This window comes from Scomber scombrus, chromosome 7, assembly GCF_963691925.1.
Source record: "Scomber scombrus chromosome 7, fScoSco1.1, whole genome shotgun sequence".
Taxonomy (NCBI): Eukaryota; Metazoa; Chordata; class Actinopteri; order Scombriformes; family Scombridae; genus Scomber; species Scomber scombrus.
The window spans coordinates 18362021-18376622 of NC_084976.1; the positions used below are offsets into that span (position 1 = coordinate 18362021).

At 38.6% G+C, this 14602-nt stretch overlaps 1 protein-coding gene across 1 annotated transcript; it reads right to left on the reverse strand.

Annotated features, from left to right (window-relative positions):
- ca14 (carbonic anhydrase XIV) lies at positions 1-14079 on the reverse strand. The gene is made up of 13 exons (XM_062423107.1): positions 14004-14079; positions 13644-13667; positions 9598-9777; positions 9176-9321; positions 7999-8094; positions 7825-7891; positions 7284-7441; positions 6060-6186; positions 5248-5271; positions 4196-4280; positions 3969-4010; positions 2583-2636; positions 1-112 (listed from the first exon to the last, which is right to left on the reverse strand). Exons 1-13 carry the CDS (start codon positions 14071-14073, stop codon positions 1-3), a joined length of 1185 nt encoding a protein of 394 aa, XP_062279091.1. The 5' UTR covers positions 14074-14079.
- Between the last annotated feature and the right edge of the window lie 523 nt (positions 14080-14602).

Consider the following 14602-nt stretch of genomic DNA (forward strand, 5'->3'; position numbering starts at 1 on the left):
CTAGTTTTCAGTTTGAGGAGACGGGGATGGTTCTTCTTTCTTTTCTGCTTCAGAGGTCGAGTTGAGAGCCATGTCTTGTTTTTTCTCTGTTGCTTTCTCCAGGTCCTTCGTCCTGCAACATTAAAAGGAAAAATCATTCCTACTGAGTCACCTGTTGCAAAGATGCTTCTCAGTGTTAGTGTAGTTTTATATATTATCCAGCAGAGGTCCCTATTTGTTAAAGAAAACATGGAAGGATGCGTATGAGTTTGACCTCCAGTACACTCAAAATAAATACAGTGTAGCCATAAATTATGTTAATTCAAGTTAAGTCCAGCATAAGATAATTTAAACATTAAAAGTGAAGTTATAGATGTGTAACAGTAAAATAAAACATGATGATATAGAGAACAAAAATGAGTGGTAATAGAAGTTAAGTGGATAAATGAGTACAATCTGTCAGGTTAAAGTAAACTACTATAGGAGAGAGACGACGTGTTAACACTCAACTGGATCACTTTATGCTTGCACCACATCTGCAGTGTGCTTTCAATAAGACTTTTTTCACAAAGATATTTGATAGGAAAGATCAGTTGTAATGCCATTTAGCTCATTTCAGTCTTAGCGTCTTGGTATTGTGTATGCATGTTCACTGTGTCAATGTTATGACTTCCTGGGACACTTGAATATAACAGATCCATTGTAAAAGTTGTTAGTAACACCTTTGCTTTTCCTACTGTTTCAAAATGGCTGCTGCCAAAACATCTCTGAACCCAGAAGCATTTCTAAAGTCGAGCATCTGATCTTCAGCAGCCACATTTCCAGTGAAGCCTCAAGTTGTTTTTCTGATGTTTTTCACGTTTTAAAAGTACATTGAATAAATGTTTGCAGCTCATTCAGTCATGGTAACTGATGCTTTGTGGCTATGTGCTTTACCCAGTTTAAGTATTATCTGTATCTCCTGAATTGTGTATTATATATTAGCAGCACAAAAACCAAAAACTCTCTCCTTTTCTTCTCTCTTTCTCTCTCTCTCTTGCTTACAAACAAGACAAAACAGCTTTATTGTATTCTGTAGGCTACTTTTTAAAGCAATTGTTCAACATTTTGGAAAATACACTTATTTGCTTTATTGTCGATAGTTTTATAGGAGGATCGGTATAATTCTCATTATTTACCATTAAATATAAAGCTACAACCAGCGGCCCACCAGCACCTCCAAAGCTCACTAATTAACATGTTGTTTGTCATTTATTAAATCTATACAAAAATCTTGTTATGTGCCAAGTTGGGAGAATCTCCGCTGGATGCTTGACAGCCTCATTGTGATGACAGGACTGCACAATTCTCTCTTAAATATTATTTTCAGTCAGTTGACAATAGATATAGACATGTATGTAAATTGACAAGTTAATTACAGACTTCAGTGATGTGACCTGCTCTGGTAAAAAAAAAAAAAAAAGCAGCCATGACAAAAGCTGGAAGGTGAAGCAGCTACGTTCAGTGGACATTGAAGGAGTATAGGGGTGGTGGGAGGATATTCTTTATTCTTTATCTGCTGTATATCATCAATATACAGCAGATACAACTCCTTTAGGATTAAAGAATGAATTAAGAAATGTAATGTTTAAAATCATTTCTGAAGCACAGGTAACACCATGGGAATTTCATAAGGCATCCCTGTCAGTGTAAATACAGGTAATACTGTTTTGCTTGTCTGTGAAATGCCTCACTAGGGACATTTTTGGCTTTTTAACTTGTGGTGTTGCAATAATTTTGGTTGTACTAATGCATATGACAGAAATTTGACAAGAGGGTAGTTTTTTTATGCAATTTTGGAAGGTCAACCTCATTTCCTATAATAAGTCTATTATAATAAACTGTGTAATCACGACAAAAAATGTCCCCATTGAAACCATTAAAACTACAATTTCCATTACAGCATAAAGTCATGCACTATATTATATTAGGCTTTCAACTTACAGCCCTGGCTTCAAAATGTATTATTCTCCACCAAATTTCCACCACACCATTTTCTCATATTTGCCCCTTTAAGCAATACATGCTATTTTCCTGGTTTCCACTAGGGGCACTTCAGCAGGCCAATGTAACAAATGTATGCAACCAAAATTATATGGATATGGATGTCAGAAAGTGTTGTGTGTGTGTATATATGTGCGTGCGCGTGTGTGTGTGTGTTCAACTACTGCAGGTCACAATTTCCTCCCCCCTCCCATTTCTCTCCCTCAACGGGCATTTAAAGGGTTAAAATCTGAAAATGAAGGAATTGTGGTGATGATCAGGACTGATGTTGGTTAAATATTAAACTCAGTGAAAGTGGAAAATAATCTTAATTTATAATATTTTATGGCAGTTTTTCAGACACTGCCTTTTTTTGTTCTTAAACACGCTGCAACTGTTTTTAAATTGAGGAACAAGGGTTAAGCACTAATACTCTACCAGAGGTGTTATGGTCTAGCCTAAGAGGATAAGTCACTGTGAATAGTTGGTTAAAGAAAAGTAATGTGTTTAGCAATTTAAGTCTGAGAAGTTGAAGTTAAGGGTTCGAGGTCAAAGGTTATCAATTTGAACATGTTTTGAACCTTGGCATGGGAGCAGGCCGGTTACTGGGTAGGACGTCCCAGCTAGAGGTAGAGCTGTCACAAGATCAAAAGACAGAATCACAGGACTGAATGAGAATCACAAATTGAACATTTCAAAGAGACAAAACTTCATCTCTTCTCTGCTTTCATTCGGATGGATGGATTGCAGATGACATTTTAAAGTTATTGAGTGAATTGACATTATGAAAGACAGTGGTTCCCAAAGTAAGGTCTGGGGTCCCGCTGAAGGCTGTCTGACACAGATCCTAGAGACCCCAAGAAAAATGTTATCTCATTTGAAGATTTAACTGAGAGTGAAAATTAAAGGAATGACTGTTGTGATATGATTTTTCATGGTGCCCTCTGGTAAATTTTAACCTTTTAAAATGTAGATCTAAACAAAATATCCAACACTTAAAATCCTCCAATTCTTTTTGTCTTTGAGACACAAGCCTCTCAGATGTGAACACAGACACTTTGGGAACCCCTGATCGAAGCTTGGAGAGGTAAAATCAGCATTTGAGTAGGTTTGATTATAGTTTTCTCAAGCAACTGGAGGAACACACAAAGAAAACCTGTTGTTTCTTTTCATTAATGAGTGGTAATTATGAGAGAAAATCAATAATATTGGGAAAGTATTGGGAAACCATGTTATTGCTGCAACGGTCAGAGGATCAGATTATCCCCAGTGCTGATCTTTATGGTGAAATCCTAAAGAGGATTACATATTTACATTTCTGTTAGGGCCCAACTGACACTGTAGTTTTGAGGTCAATAGTTCAGACATTTTTTAGTATAAGCACACAATACAGCAGCTCATGTTGTGGTCACATGGTCTAATGGCTCAGGTGTATTGCATCAGGACTTGTCTTTCATTTTTTTATACTGCTCTAGCAGCTTCAACACAGGTTTTTTTAGTGAGCAGTGATTTGTTTAGTTTACACATCTCACGTGTATAGTAGTGAATCACTATAAAGTCTACTTTGAACTTTGAACTTATTAATGAATTGTAACCAAGTTTACATCAAGATATGGACTGAAGCAGATTTTTTTAAAACCAAAAGTAAAAGGTCAGCGCTCTCTGGTGAACAAACTTTCTAAATGAGCTCAGACATATCATTGCTTAATAGTTGACAAATAAGCAGATCCCAGAATATCTGTGGAAATCCAAAAGAGGCTGAAAATATTATCTGTACTGATGTATCGGTTGGGCTCTATTTTTTTAAAATTGTGTTGTATTCCCATGTTTCTTCCACCATTTAGTTTATCACGGCATTGATCCATGATCAGCACTGAAGAATATCTGTCAAGCACAAGAGGAAGTCACAAACAACACTGTCAGTGCAAGTTGTGTGTCCTTGTCAGTGATGAGATCAGATATGCCACCTGTTTACCACGACTGATTCATGGCGGAGGAGTGTAAAAAATCTGCCAAGAGATAGAAGATAGAGAATGAGACGAGATTCTTCCACAATGACAGTTTCTGCAGATCGCCCAGTTAAACCAGAACAGCCAACAGACAGGTGGCCAGTCTGCTGCAGCCATTATCAGAGTAGAGACAGAGTGACAAACAGGCCACTGAAATGACTGAGAAACACAGTAAAGCTTCTTACCGTATTGTCTTCACGATGAAGCGAATGATTACTGCCAGACCTACACAGCCACACATCACTCCTATCACTATGGCAGTGACTTCACCTAAGGGAGGAAAAAAGACTTGTTAAATTATATAAAAAGTAATAATTTGATCATCTGTTACGCCACCAAATAATGACTTTATCTATTTAGAAACAAACACTCTCAGAGAACAACGTGAGGAGAGCTATGAGACGAGTGGACAGCAGGAAGGCAGCCAGCCCTGATGGGATCCCTGGGTGGGTGCTAAAATCTTGTGCTGACCAGCTAGTCCTGGTGTCACCTCTATTTTTAACGTGCTTTTGTTTCGTCTCTACATGCTTCAAAACATCCAGAGTTATCCCTGTACCCATGAAGACCAACCCAGCCTGCTTGAATGACTACTGCCCTCAAAGACTTAGGGGGGGTTGACTTCAGGAGGGAGAAGCAGGGGATTGACAACTCACCACTCTGGATCAACAAGACCCTGGTGGGGAAAGTGACTAGCTAAGCATACCTTTGATTTTTTTTTTTTTTTTTTTTTAAAGCTGAGGCAATTGAAGATCTCCACAGCGCTACAGAGATCCTTTTACACTGCCACAGTAGCATCTCTGCTCTCTGAAGGCTTCACTACCTGGTAGAGGTCTCAGGAGAGGAAAGCCCTTCACAGCACGATCCAGTGCACGGCCAAATTCATCACCAGAACAGCACACATATCCTGCATCTATTATTGCACTGTGCATCTTTCTGCAGCTCAGCACCTTTGATACCTCAAAACTTGCATTTGCTATTTTCCCACTGTCACCTACACACTGCAAAAATATTTATAACTTGCTATATTTCTTAGTTATTTTATTTTTACCTTATTTTTATTATGCACATATAGACTTTTTGACGTTCCATTATTGTCCCCTGCGGATAGCTTTATATACTTTTATACTGCTATATGGCTTTGCTATTTGCACAGTTGTCAGAGTTTTGCATTTTCATTTCACTGCTGTTATATACGTGACAAATTCATCTCTTGAATCTTGAACTTGCCAGAACTTACCAGAACTGAGTTCCTTCCCTGATTCTACAACAGAAAAATTATTGAATGAATCGTTAGAAAAATCATACACACAAACACACACATTATAATACAATGATTCATGTGTTTATCTCATCAAAATCTGCTGTTCAGCTGTTTGAAAATGTTGTCTAGTCAGTCTTGCTGCCTTTGACAACAATGCTGATATAACAGGCCTTCCAGTTCAGTCACTCACTACAATGAGAACTTTACACAAATTCTTTCTCCTTTGTCTTTGTCTACCACTCTGTCTCCCTCTTTCACTTCTGTGTGTCTCTTTTTCCTCTCCCTTTTTCTCGGTTAGACTCGCGTGATAACAATGGAGTCAGTGTTTAGCTTTTGCAAATCCTTTTCTCTAATCAGCTCGCAAACAAACACTGGTCCCCGTGCTTGTCTACCCTTTCCCCTCTACCTCTGTCTTTCTCCCTCGCCCTGTAAGGCTCTTTCCCACAGACGAAGTCACCGGTAATCCTTAATATTCCCACATTTCTCTCCACATTCCACTTTTCACTCCCTGCATGGTTTGTACTAATTGCCAGCTTTGGTCTGCATGGCCACCCACTGGCTTGTTATTGTGGTTTGCATTACAAGCGGTTTGCTGGCCTTACAATCTACCAATGTAGAAGTGCTGTTAGGGTACAAATTTGTCTGTGACATTATGCACTTCCCAGATTTCTTCAATCTGACAGGTTAACTCAAGATTATAAAGATATATCGATTCTATTTTACACAAATCAGTTAATACATGAAAAATCGTAAAAGGAGTGCATGTCTAAATACTATGTCTGTCCTACCTGCACTGAAGGAGGCGAAGATGACCCTGTGGTTGAGAGACTGAGTTGCACGGTAGTTGTCCTGCAGAAGCATTCTGTCCGCCTCTTCAGCTTTAGTGGAGTAAAGTACCGTTTCCATCTTCAGTAGCTGGAGTGGAGAGATGAATCACAGATGGATGCAATACGGTTACAGTGCTGAGGCGCTAGATTTAAAAACAGAAAGTGAGTAAAACAGAAAGTAAATTGATTCGGTGACCACATGCCTACAAGTCACGTTAACCAGCTTTCACTTATTATGTCAGTCATCATGAAATTACCTTAATGTAAGCTGACTCTGCATTCGAGGACAGAGGGGTCATATGCTGTACAGATTGTAAAATCCTTCGAGGCAAATTTGCAATGTGATATTGGGCTATCTGAATAAAATTGACTTGACACTAATGTGAAAGAATTAGACATTTCTTACAACATCTAATGAAGGGCTGCAACAGTGTATTGTAGGTAAGGTTTAAAGTATTAATTTAAATAATGGTTGTTAATCATTTAAGTCCGATCATTAATAGACTGAAGGTCATTTCAACAAATCATTTCCTTTGCCAACTTAATCTAGTAAATTTACTCTGTTAACATGATGTAAACAACAAGCAGGAAGAGTTTGATGTGACTTATGAGATTTTCTACTGTAACAGGAATTTCTGTAAGATGAAATCTACCACTTCCAGTCAGACATTGATGGACAGCGTTGCACATTAATGTATTTCAAGCTCTGCTGGAGTTCGGTAATAATTGACTTTAAAGCCCCTGAACTATAATAAGTTTAATAAGGTGAAAGCTTCAAAGTTGTAGCAACAAAACAACAGCTCTTTCTTCCACTAGATATGTGAAACTATTACATTTAGAGCATGCTTGGTAAAATGTTGTTTTGGTGGTTTGGAAGATGATATTTGGAAATTGTTAGCTGAAATATTTTATGAATGGCTGCATGAAACTGCTGTGTAGGTTTCTACAGTGCAGAATGAAGCATTACTGCTTTGTTTTAGATCAGCTGTTTGTGTAGAGAGCAAAAATATGCACATCACCAGTCCTTGCTAATACCAGGTAAAGTATCTTTAAACTGAAGTTTCATTTTTTACCGACACAACATTTGTATTATCTTGACATTTCTAACTTCTGAATGAAGTAAATTCCCCATTCTTAAGTAGAGTTGAGGGGTGTAGGATCTGTGTTGCAGTGTTTCAGCCTCACCTGTGCCTTGGAGATTTGAACCCTTTCATGTAACAGTGTCCAGATCACGCTCTGGTAGCAGGGTGGCGTTGTTAGGGAGCCATTATAGCGATAGTAGCGTCCCAGATCCTTAGGTAGTAGGGACTGGACATCAAAGGCTGGGATGGACACTTTCTGGTCTGCCAGTGGATGGAAGGTGTGAAAAAAATTCATAAATATGATCTTGAAATCATAACTATTGCCAAATATCATCCAAATCTAAACCTAAAGTGGTTGTTGCAGCACACTGTAGAACATCTCTCAATCATTGTTCCATCAGTATTATAAAATCCAGTTTACTGCTTTTTATGTTTTGCTCCAGAAAGAAATATTTAATGAACTGTGACTGGAGAGAAGATAAATATATATTGAATTCAATTAATCAAAAACTGGTGATAGAAACTGAAAATTAGTAAGTGGTGAAAGAAAATCTTCTCACTATATACTTTAAACTTTCATAGAAAAAACTCAATTATAAATTAAATGGGCCAAACAACAACATGTGTTTTTCTCACACACTCACCTGCATGTCTGATGCGGCTCATGTAGCTGATGATGTTATTAAACGCTGGGTTGGTCTCCTCACCGGTCTAGAAAGACAAAACTTCACCTTGAATGCTCATTACATTGATCAAAATACAAGGAATATTATTTTAATTTTGTGTACTGCTTCTGTATAACAGTATTGCTTTATTACCACAATGAGAATCCCTAAAACAGCCAGGCCGTTCCTCTGTGTCATTGCTGCGGACATGTTGGGGTAGAGTTCAGAGTTGTAGTGCACCACATGTAGCTGGAGAGAGAGGAAGAGCACGGATAGTTTTGACCATTTACATCGATAACTTGATAATTGAGTTATACTCCTGACAGCCAGCCATGGGTTAAAATAAGAGAGTAAAGGGAGAGACATGGAAGAGGGGGAGGCCGTCCGCTAACTCAGTTAACCTTCTGAGAGAATGTCCGAGGAAAAATAAACAGCGAGGAGGGAAGACGGATGTGAATGAGAGCGAGCTTAATTGTCTCATTATGTAATAAGACCACTCATGCATGTCAGGTCCCTTTTTTTAAACTAATATTTCTCTTGTTTTTTGTTTGTATTTTTTGCTCATCATTTCTTTAACTCTGCATGACCTCAGTCTCTTTGATGTACTTGAATTCCCCCCACTTCAACCCTCCACCTGCCCCGCCCTCCAGAGAAACTATAATGTTGGCATACCTGACCCGTGACAGATGGACAGGAACTGAGGTGCTGCGACAACTCACCTTCTCTCCTTACTCTGTTCTTTCTCCTCTCTTTCTCCATACTGTCCCTCACTCCCTCCAAAGGTTATTAAGTTGCTTATTTTTACTCTTTTAGAGTTTTAGTGTTTTTTTATTGTTGTTTTATTTCCTATTAACAACAGCCTCCCAAAGTCTTTTCTCTTGTCTCAGTGTTTAGGGCGCCTATTTCTGCACAGTATTTCTTCACAGCTAAAATTAAATTCCTTGTTATTGTGGTTATTACAAAGGCTCAATTACGTCTCACTTATCTCAGAAAGTTGGACAGTTTGTCATGTTAATGGAAGACTGGCATCCTGATGCCCTTTTAGTTTCTCTGTTTTGTTCAGGGATTAGTGGGAATCTGAACTATATGATCATCATGTTTCAAGGAAATTATAAATGTTAATTCAGAAGATTTTTTGGCTAAATTTACAATTTTTCTTTTAACACTTTTTGTCCTTCAATGTAAATAATATCAGATTTATTGATCTTGGTCCTAACGACTGCAAAACATTCCCGTATCACCCTTTTTGTCCTTAACTGTCCTTTCGTCTATGTCATGACTCAACTCAGCTGTGAGATTGATTTCTACAGTTGGCTTTAATTGAACATACCTCTGCATCGGCACTCTGTCCGTTGATGGTGTGTTCACTGCCCCCGTGGCTTGGACCGCCGCTGCCCCAGTGAAGGTGCATTTGTACAGCTGTAAACAGCCAGGGCAGCCCACCTAATCCCATCCAATCTGGCAGGTCAATCACCGCTGATGGAGAGAAGAATGAAACAAAAACATTGGATTTGTTTTCTCTAAATCAACCTGACATGAAAAAGATAACTGAACAATAAATAATAAGTGGATATATGATGAGAAAGCGCAACTCAACACTTGTTTTAAGAACCGCCAATAAAAGGTTTCCATAAATTTGCTGCCAGGTTACATTTAGGGTGCTTCAGTATGAACAGACAAACCATAAACCTGCTAGGATACCTAAAGGAGGGTCATATTTGGTGCTTAAAATCATTTGGCTGTCATAGTTACCTGTGTGTCCATTATTGTACAGTGAGAAGGGCTTGTTTCCATGTTGACCATAGCCCAGTGGGGTCACAGGGATCAAACTGGGGTCATATTTAGTCTGGGTGGTTACCACGTCAACTGGGGACTGGGAAGTACCACCGCAGTCAGGGAAATACTGCGACCACTCGGACTGACCCACCAGGCCTTTGGCAGAGGAAAAACAGATACAGTGATGTCACCCAGTCACAGAGCACAGTGGCTCCCAGAGATCCAGTCAAAAGCCTCCTTTGATCAGTCTCTAATTAAGGGGGACACTTGTTCCTTGATGTTCTGTTTTCACTGCGTCGTGGATGAGAATTTAAAGGACGGGTTCACAATTTTTCAAGTCTGTCTTAAAACAACAGTCAGGAGACCAAATAAACATTCAAACATGTTTTTTTTTGCTATAATTATTCCTCCAGTTCATACTGACCATTAAAAAATAGCTTCATAATGCACCTATAATTAATGTAAGTGATGGGGAACAAAATCTACAAGTTTGTACAAAAATGTATTAAAAAGTTTATCTGAAGCTAATATGAAGCTTCAGTGATCCAAATGAGTCAGATCAATATATATTTTTCAATGTTAGTCTTTTTAGTGCCAACGTTAGTCTTTTTATTCCTTTACTTCCACCCCAGCTCAACAGGGAAACACACTGATGTCAAAAAGAATGTAAATAGCAGATATATATATAAATGGCAGATATCTTCTTGATATGAGTAACTCAGACTGCTGAAGCCTCATATAAGCTTCACATAAACTTTTAAATGCATTTTTACTCAAAATGACTGTGTGGACACACTGTGGATTTTGGCCCTCATCACTTACATTGAAAGCACATTAAGGAGATCTCTTAATAGTCAGTATGAACAGGAGGAATGATTACAGCAAGGAAAATATCTTTCTGTGTTTATAATTGCACTTGACTGTTGTTTTTCAACTGGCTTGAAGAATTGTGAACATGTCTTTTAACAAATCATATGTATGAAGTTTGAGGGTTCCAAAAAATATTCAATTAAAGTTTTTTCACCATTAGGTTTAAAAGGGATTAGCAGCACTGTCTTTGCTATCAAACAAACACAGATTAAACCAACATTTTCACTAAATAGAGATTCCATTTTCTTTTAGTATCATTGTAGTTAAATTACAATAACAGAAAAGCCTCATGAAGTACAGAGCTGAAAGATGTCAATACTGACCACAAATTAAATTGCTGCAATATTAGGTCACAATAAATGTAAAATTAATGCCACGAAAATAATTTTGTTTCTTTAAATTGAAAAATCTATTTGAAGTTGCAGTAAGTATTTTTTACACAAAAAGCCTGACATTGAGATGAGATGATATAATATATAATGTTATATATAAAATATGATACAATTAAAATATAAATCTATTTTACTGATATGAAATGTCTCTTTCTTCATGTCAGTGGGATGATTTTATAATTGCATACATATTAAACGTCTTGTTTCGATTCAATGCAGCTGCCCTCCAAACCGATGGGATTATTGTATCCCATCAACAGATTTTAACATTGTAAATCTAAATGTAATATCCAGAAACGTGATAAAATTATTTTCCGTCATGGCTGGCAAAAATCTAGAAATATTTTTATGTTTATGTTGTTTATTATATAATTAACAGTACTATCTGGTCCTCAAATACTAAATAATAATATCAAATATAACATTTTCTAAAATTGGAGAAGAATTTAAGTTTACATAAAAAATCGTTCCAATTTTTTTAATTATACGTTTACAGGAAGAAAACAATGCACCGTTTTCTGTACATTTTATATGAATCTTTATGCATGTTGGATGTTTACAGCTGCATTATTGTAAATATGTGCTGCATAAAGAGGAGGATCTCCTACATACGCCTGGTACTATGCTTGCTATATACTTTTGGAAATTACCTTTGTTTGATTTTGATTTGATTGATTCAGGGGAACTCAATTAAAAACTGGACAGAGAAATATTGAAAAGTAGGTGAAAGCGGGGAAAGTGATTGAGACTGTGGTCCACTGGGTAAAAAAAAAAAGAAGGAGACTGGTCAGCCCAATTGCATAATAAAAGAAAGTTAGAATAAAGAGTCTGAAAGAGAAAGAGGGTGACATGTGAGTGAAAGAATCTGAATTTCAATTGCAAAGAGAGGAATGCTTTAGAAAACAGGCACACCGCTGCCACATTGTACACAGAAAAACACAAAATTATCCAACCATGTGTTCGCGTGAAGTTTTTGATCAAGCATGTTTTTATCTGAAGAGAGGTAGAAATATTTAAGAGAGAATTTACCCCACAATGCATAGTGTTTTCTTCCATATTTGTAAACCCTGGGTCCTAATTTGGGTGTGATAGAATCTTGTTCACAGTAAACAGCTTCTTTCACACACATACAGTGAATACAGTAGGCTCACTCCACCGCTCTGTCACCTCTCCTCATACACACAAAGTGAGGAGGGGGCTTTACATTAATGATGTACACATACCACCTCGTCTCTCTCAGTGCCCACAACCCCCACCTTGCAATTCTAATCTGTTCTCTGCCCCCTACCCCTTGCTACAGCAGAGCCCCGCACCACGACTCAACTTCAAAAGTGAGTCCCGCGGTCCTGCCATTGGTCACCATGGAGGTCTCCTTGGCAACCGGAGGCCGAAAATTCTGACCCTGTGCGCCGCTTTACCTCTCCTAGCATGCTATCCCTTCTTCTGAGTTCAGACAGGAACAAAGCCGCAGATGCACACACACACACACACACACACATATGCAGACCGACTCACTGAAAACATGAGAAGGAGAATGATGGGTGATGTGATACTAACTTCACACCTCACCTCACCTCACAATAAACCGGGCAATTCTGTTCTTCCATGTGATAAAATGTAGTGCGTTTCTAAAACTGAATTTCCACTTCAACTAACAACTCTGCAAAAGACACATCATGCAATGCTATGCCTCCCACACTCAATAAATGTATGGATTTGCTAAGACTTGACATACCTTTGCAAAACTTGCAATATGTTAACCTCACTTAACATATTGGCAACTACTTTTTCAGTACCATGTGTTACTTCCCCTGTATCTATAATATAATGCCTAAATGGACTTTCTATAGATACCAGTTTGCTCCTGGCACAGCCTCCACAGCTTGCAGTGTATTCTGTATGTATGTACTGTACATCGCTCTCCTGAATACATGCAGAGAGTGGCAAGAGAGTGTGTGCCCCATTCATTACCACAATGTCATTGTCCACAGCATAGGCAGCCAGTGTGGGTCCACCACACAATAAACACATAGGTTATTGTGCGCTGCAACAATACAGGGCATGATTTGGTATGCTTTTGCTTCATCCCGTCCCATCTCCCTCTCCCTCTCTCTCTCTCTCTTTCTCTGTCTCTCTCGCTCTCTCTCGTTCTCTGACCAACAGCCTCTCTCCTCTCTTGCTCGCCTCATCCCTGTGCTTCTGTCAGTCTTTTTCTTGCACTCTTCCTCTCTATCTCCATCCACCCCTTCATCATCTCTGTGTGACTGCTGCGCTCATGCCAGCTTGTTGAACTGTAACTAATACAGACAGAGAGAGAAACAGAGGGAAACAGAGGGAGAAGGAGTGGGAGGAAATACACAAATCCTGTCCAAGTTAGAAAAGCTTTTATGACAGTCCTGATTTAGAGATACAGGTTTAACATGTGCATTGAAAATGGGTAAAAGCATAAAAAAAAGATTCAGATAGTTCCACTTATTTTCAGGAAAACTTGTGCACGCATTTGTCAATTGCAGCTGCTTGTATCTTGACAAGGACCAAAAAAATCAAATTGATCACTCCGCTTTAATAATATTTCCACTTAACTGTAAGATTTTGCTACTGATCCATAGAGCTCACAATAGATTGGCCCCAGATTATACTGTATATCTCACAGGCTTCCAGTTGCCTTCTGTATGTAGAATGCCTTTTTCTACACTCAAACTTCGGGTCACTTTGAATTGCTTTTGTCTGCTCTACAAATAAACTTGAACTTGAACTTACCAGTGTAGGTCCAGGTAATTTCCTCTGAAAAACAGTAGAATAGAAAAATCCATTTAACTCTTGTTCTTATTGTTTGAGTTCACAGTGATTCTGAATTACATTTTCAACAAAAAAGTGTCTGATGTATCTCATTTAACTCTTTTTCATCATTTCTAATCTGAAACCACTGCAGCTCCTGAACAAATAATTAGTTATGTTCAATTACATTACGACTGCGTTCCTCAAATACTACTCAAATCCGATTGTTATTTCTGGATTTTACTAGTGTTCCACTAATGCACCTCACAAAATCTGCAACTCTAATCAAGGCAAAAAGAAAATCTCACATGATGCTGATTGTTATGTTAATTACGACCTTACCAGCAGCAGGGACAGATGTCCATTGGAAACACAGCAGCATTAAAAAGATAAAAAGATCCAAAGAGTCCATGTTAGCCCTCCTTACCCATACACAGAAATGAATAAAAGCGGACGGAGAGATGAGGAGCAAGTATGAGAGAGAGACAGAGAGAGAGAGAGAGAGAGAGAGAGAGAGAGAGAGAGAGAGAGAGAGAGAGAGAGAGAGAGAGAGAGAGAGAGAGAGAGAGAGAGAGAGCAATGGAGAGAGAGAGGGACGGGGGGAGACTGACTGGGTCCAGCGATTCCACCTGCCACAGCTCTGTTTAACACCCAGAGTGCGGATGTTAACATGCAGGCTCTACGTTCAAGGCACCAGAGCAAGTCTCAGCAACACAGATGGAGAGAAAGAAAGTATGAAAGAAAAGAAAAAGAGTGAGCAGAGAGAGAGAGCGAGAGAGAGGAAGGGGGGGGGGAGAGAGAGAGAGAGAGAAAGAGAGAGAGAGAGAGAGAGAGAGAGAGAGAGAGAGAGAGAGAGAGAGAGAGAGAGAGAGAGAGAGAGAGAGAGAGAGAGAGAGAGAGAGAGAGAGAGAAATTAGTCAAGACTGCAAAAAGGAACCACT

Bases quoted from the DNA above. Each gene is read 5' to 3' on its own strand.
- ca14 (XM_062423107.1), bottom strand. From the start codon at position 14,073: ATGGACTCTTTGGATCTTTTTATCTTTTTAATGCTGCTGTGTTTCCAA. The intron at 7,892-7,998 runs GTAATAAAGCAA...TTGTCTTTCTAG, and splicing joins TTTTAGGGATTCTCATTGTG to ACCGGTGAGGAGACCAACCC. The intron at 4,011-4,195 runs GTAAGAAGCTTT...ATCTCTTGGCAG, and splicing joins TTCATCGTGAAGACAATACG to ATTTTTTACACTCCTCCGCC.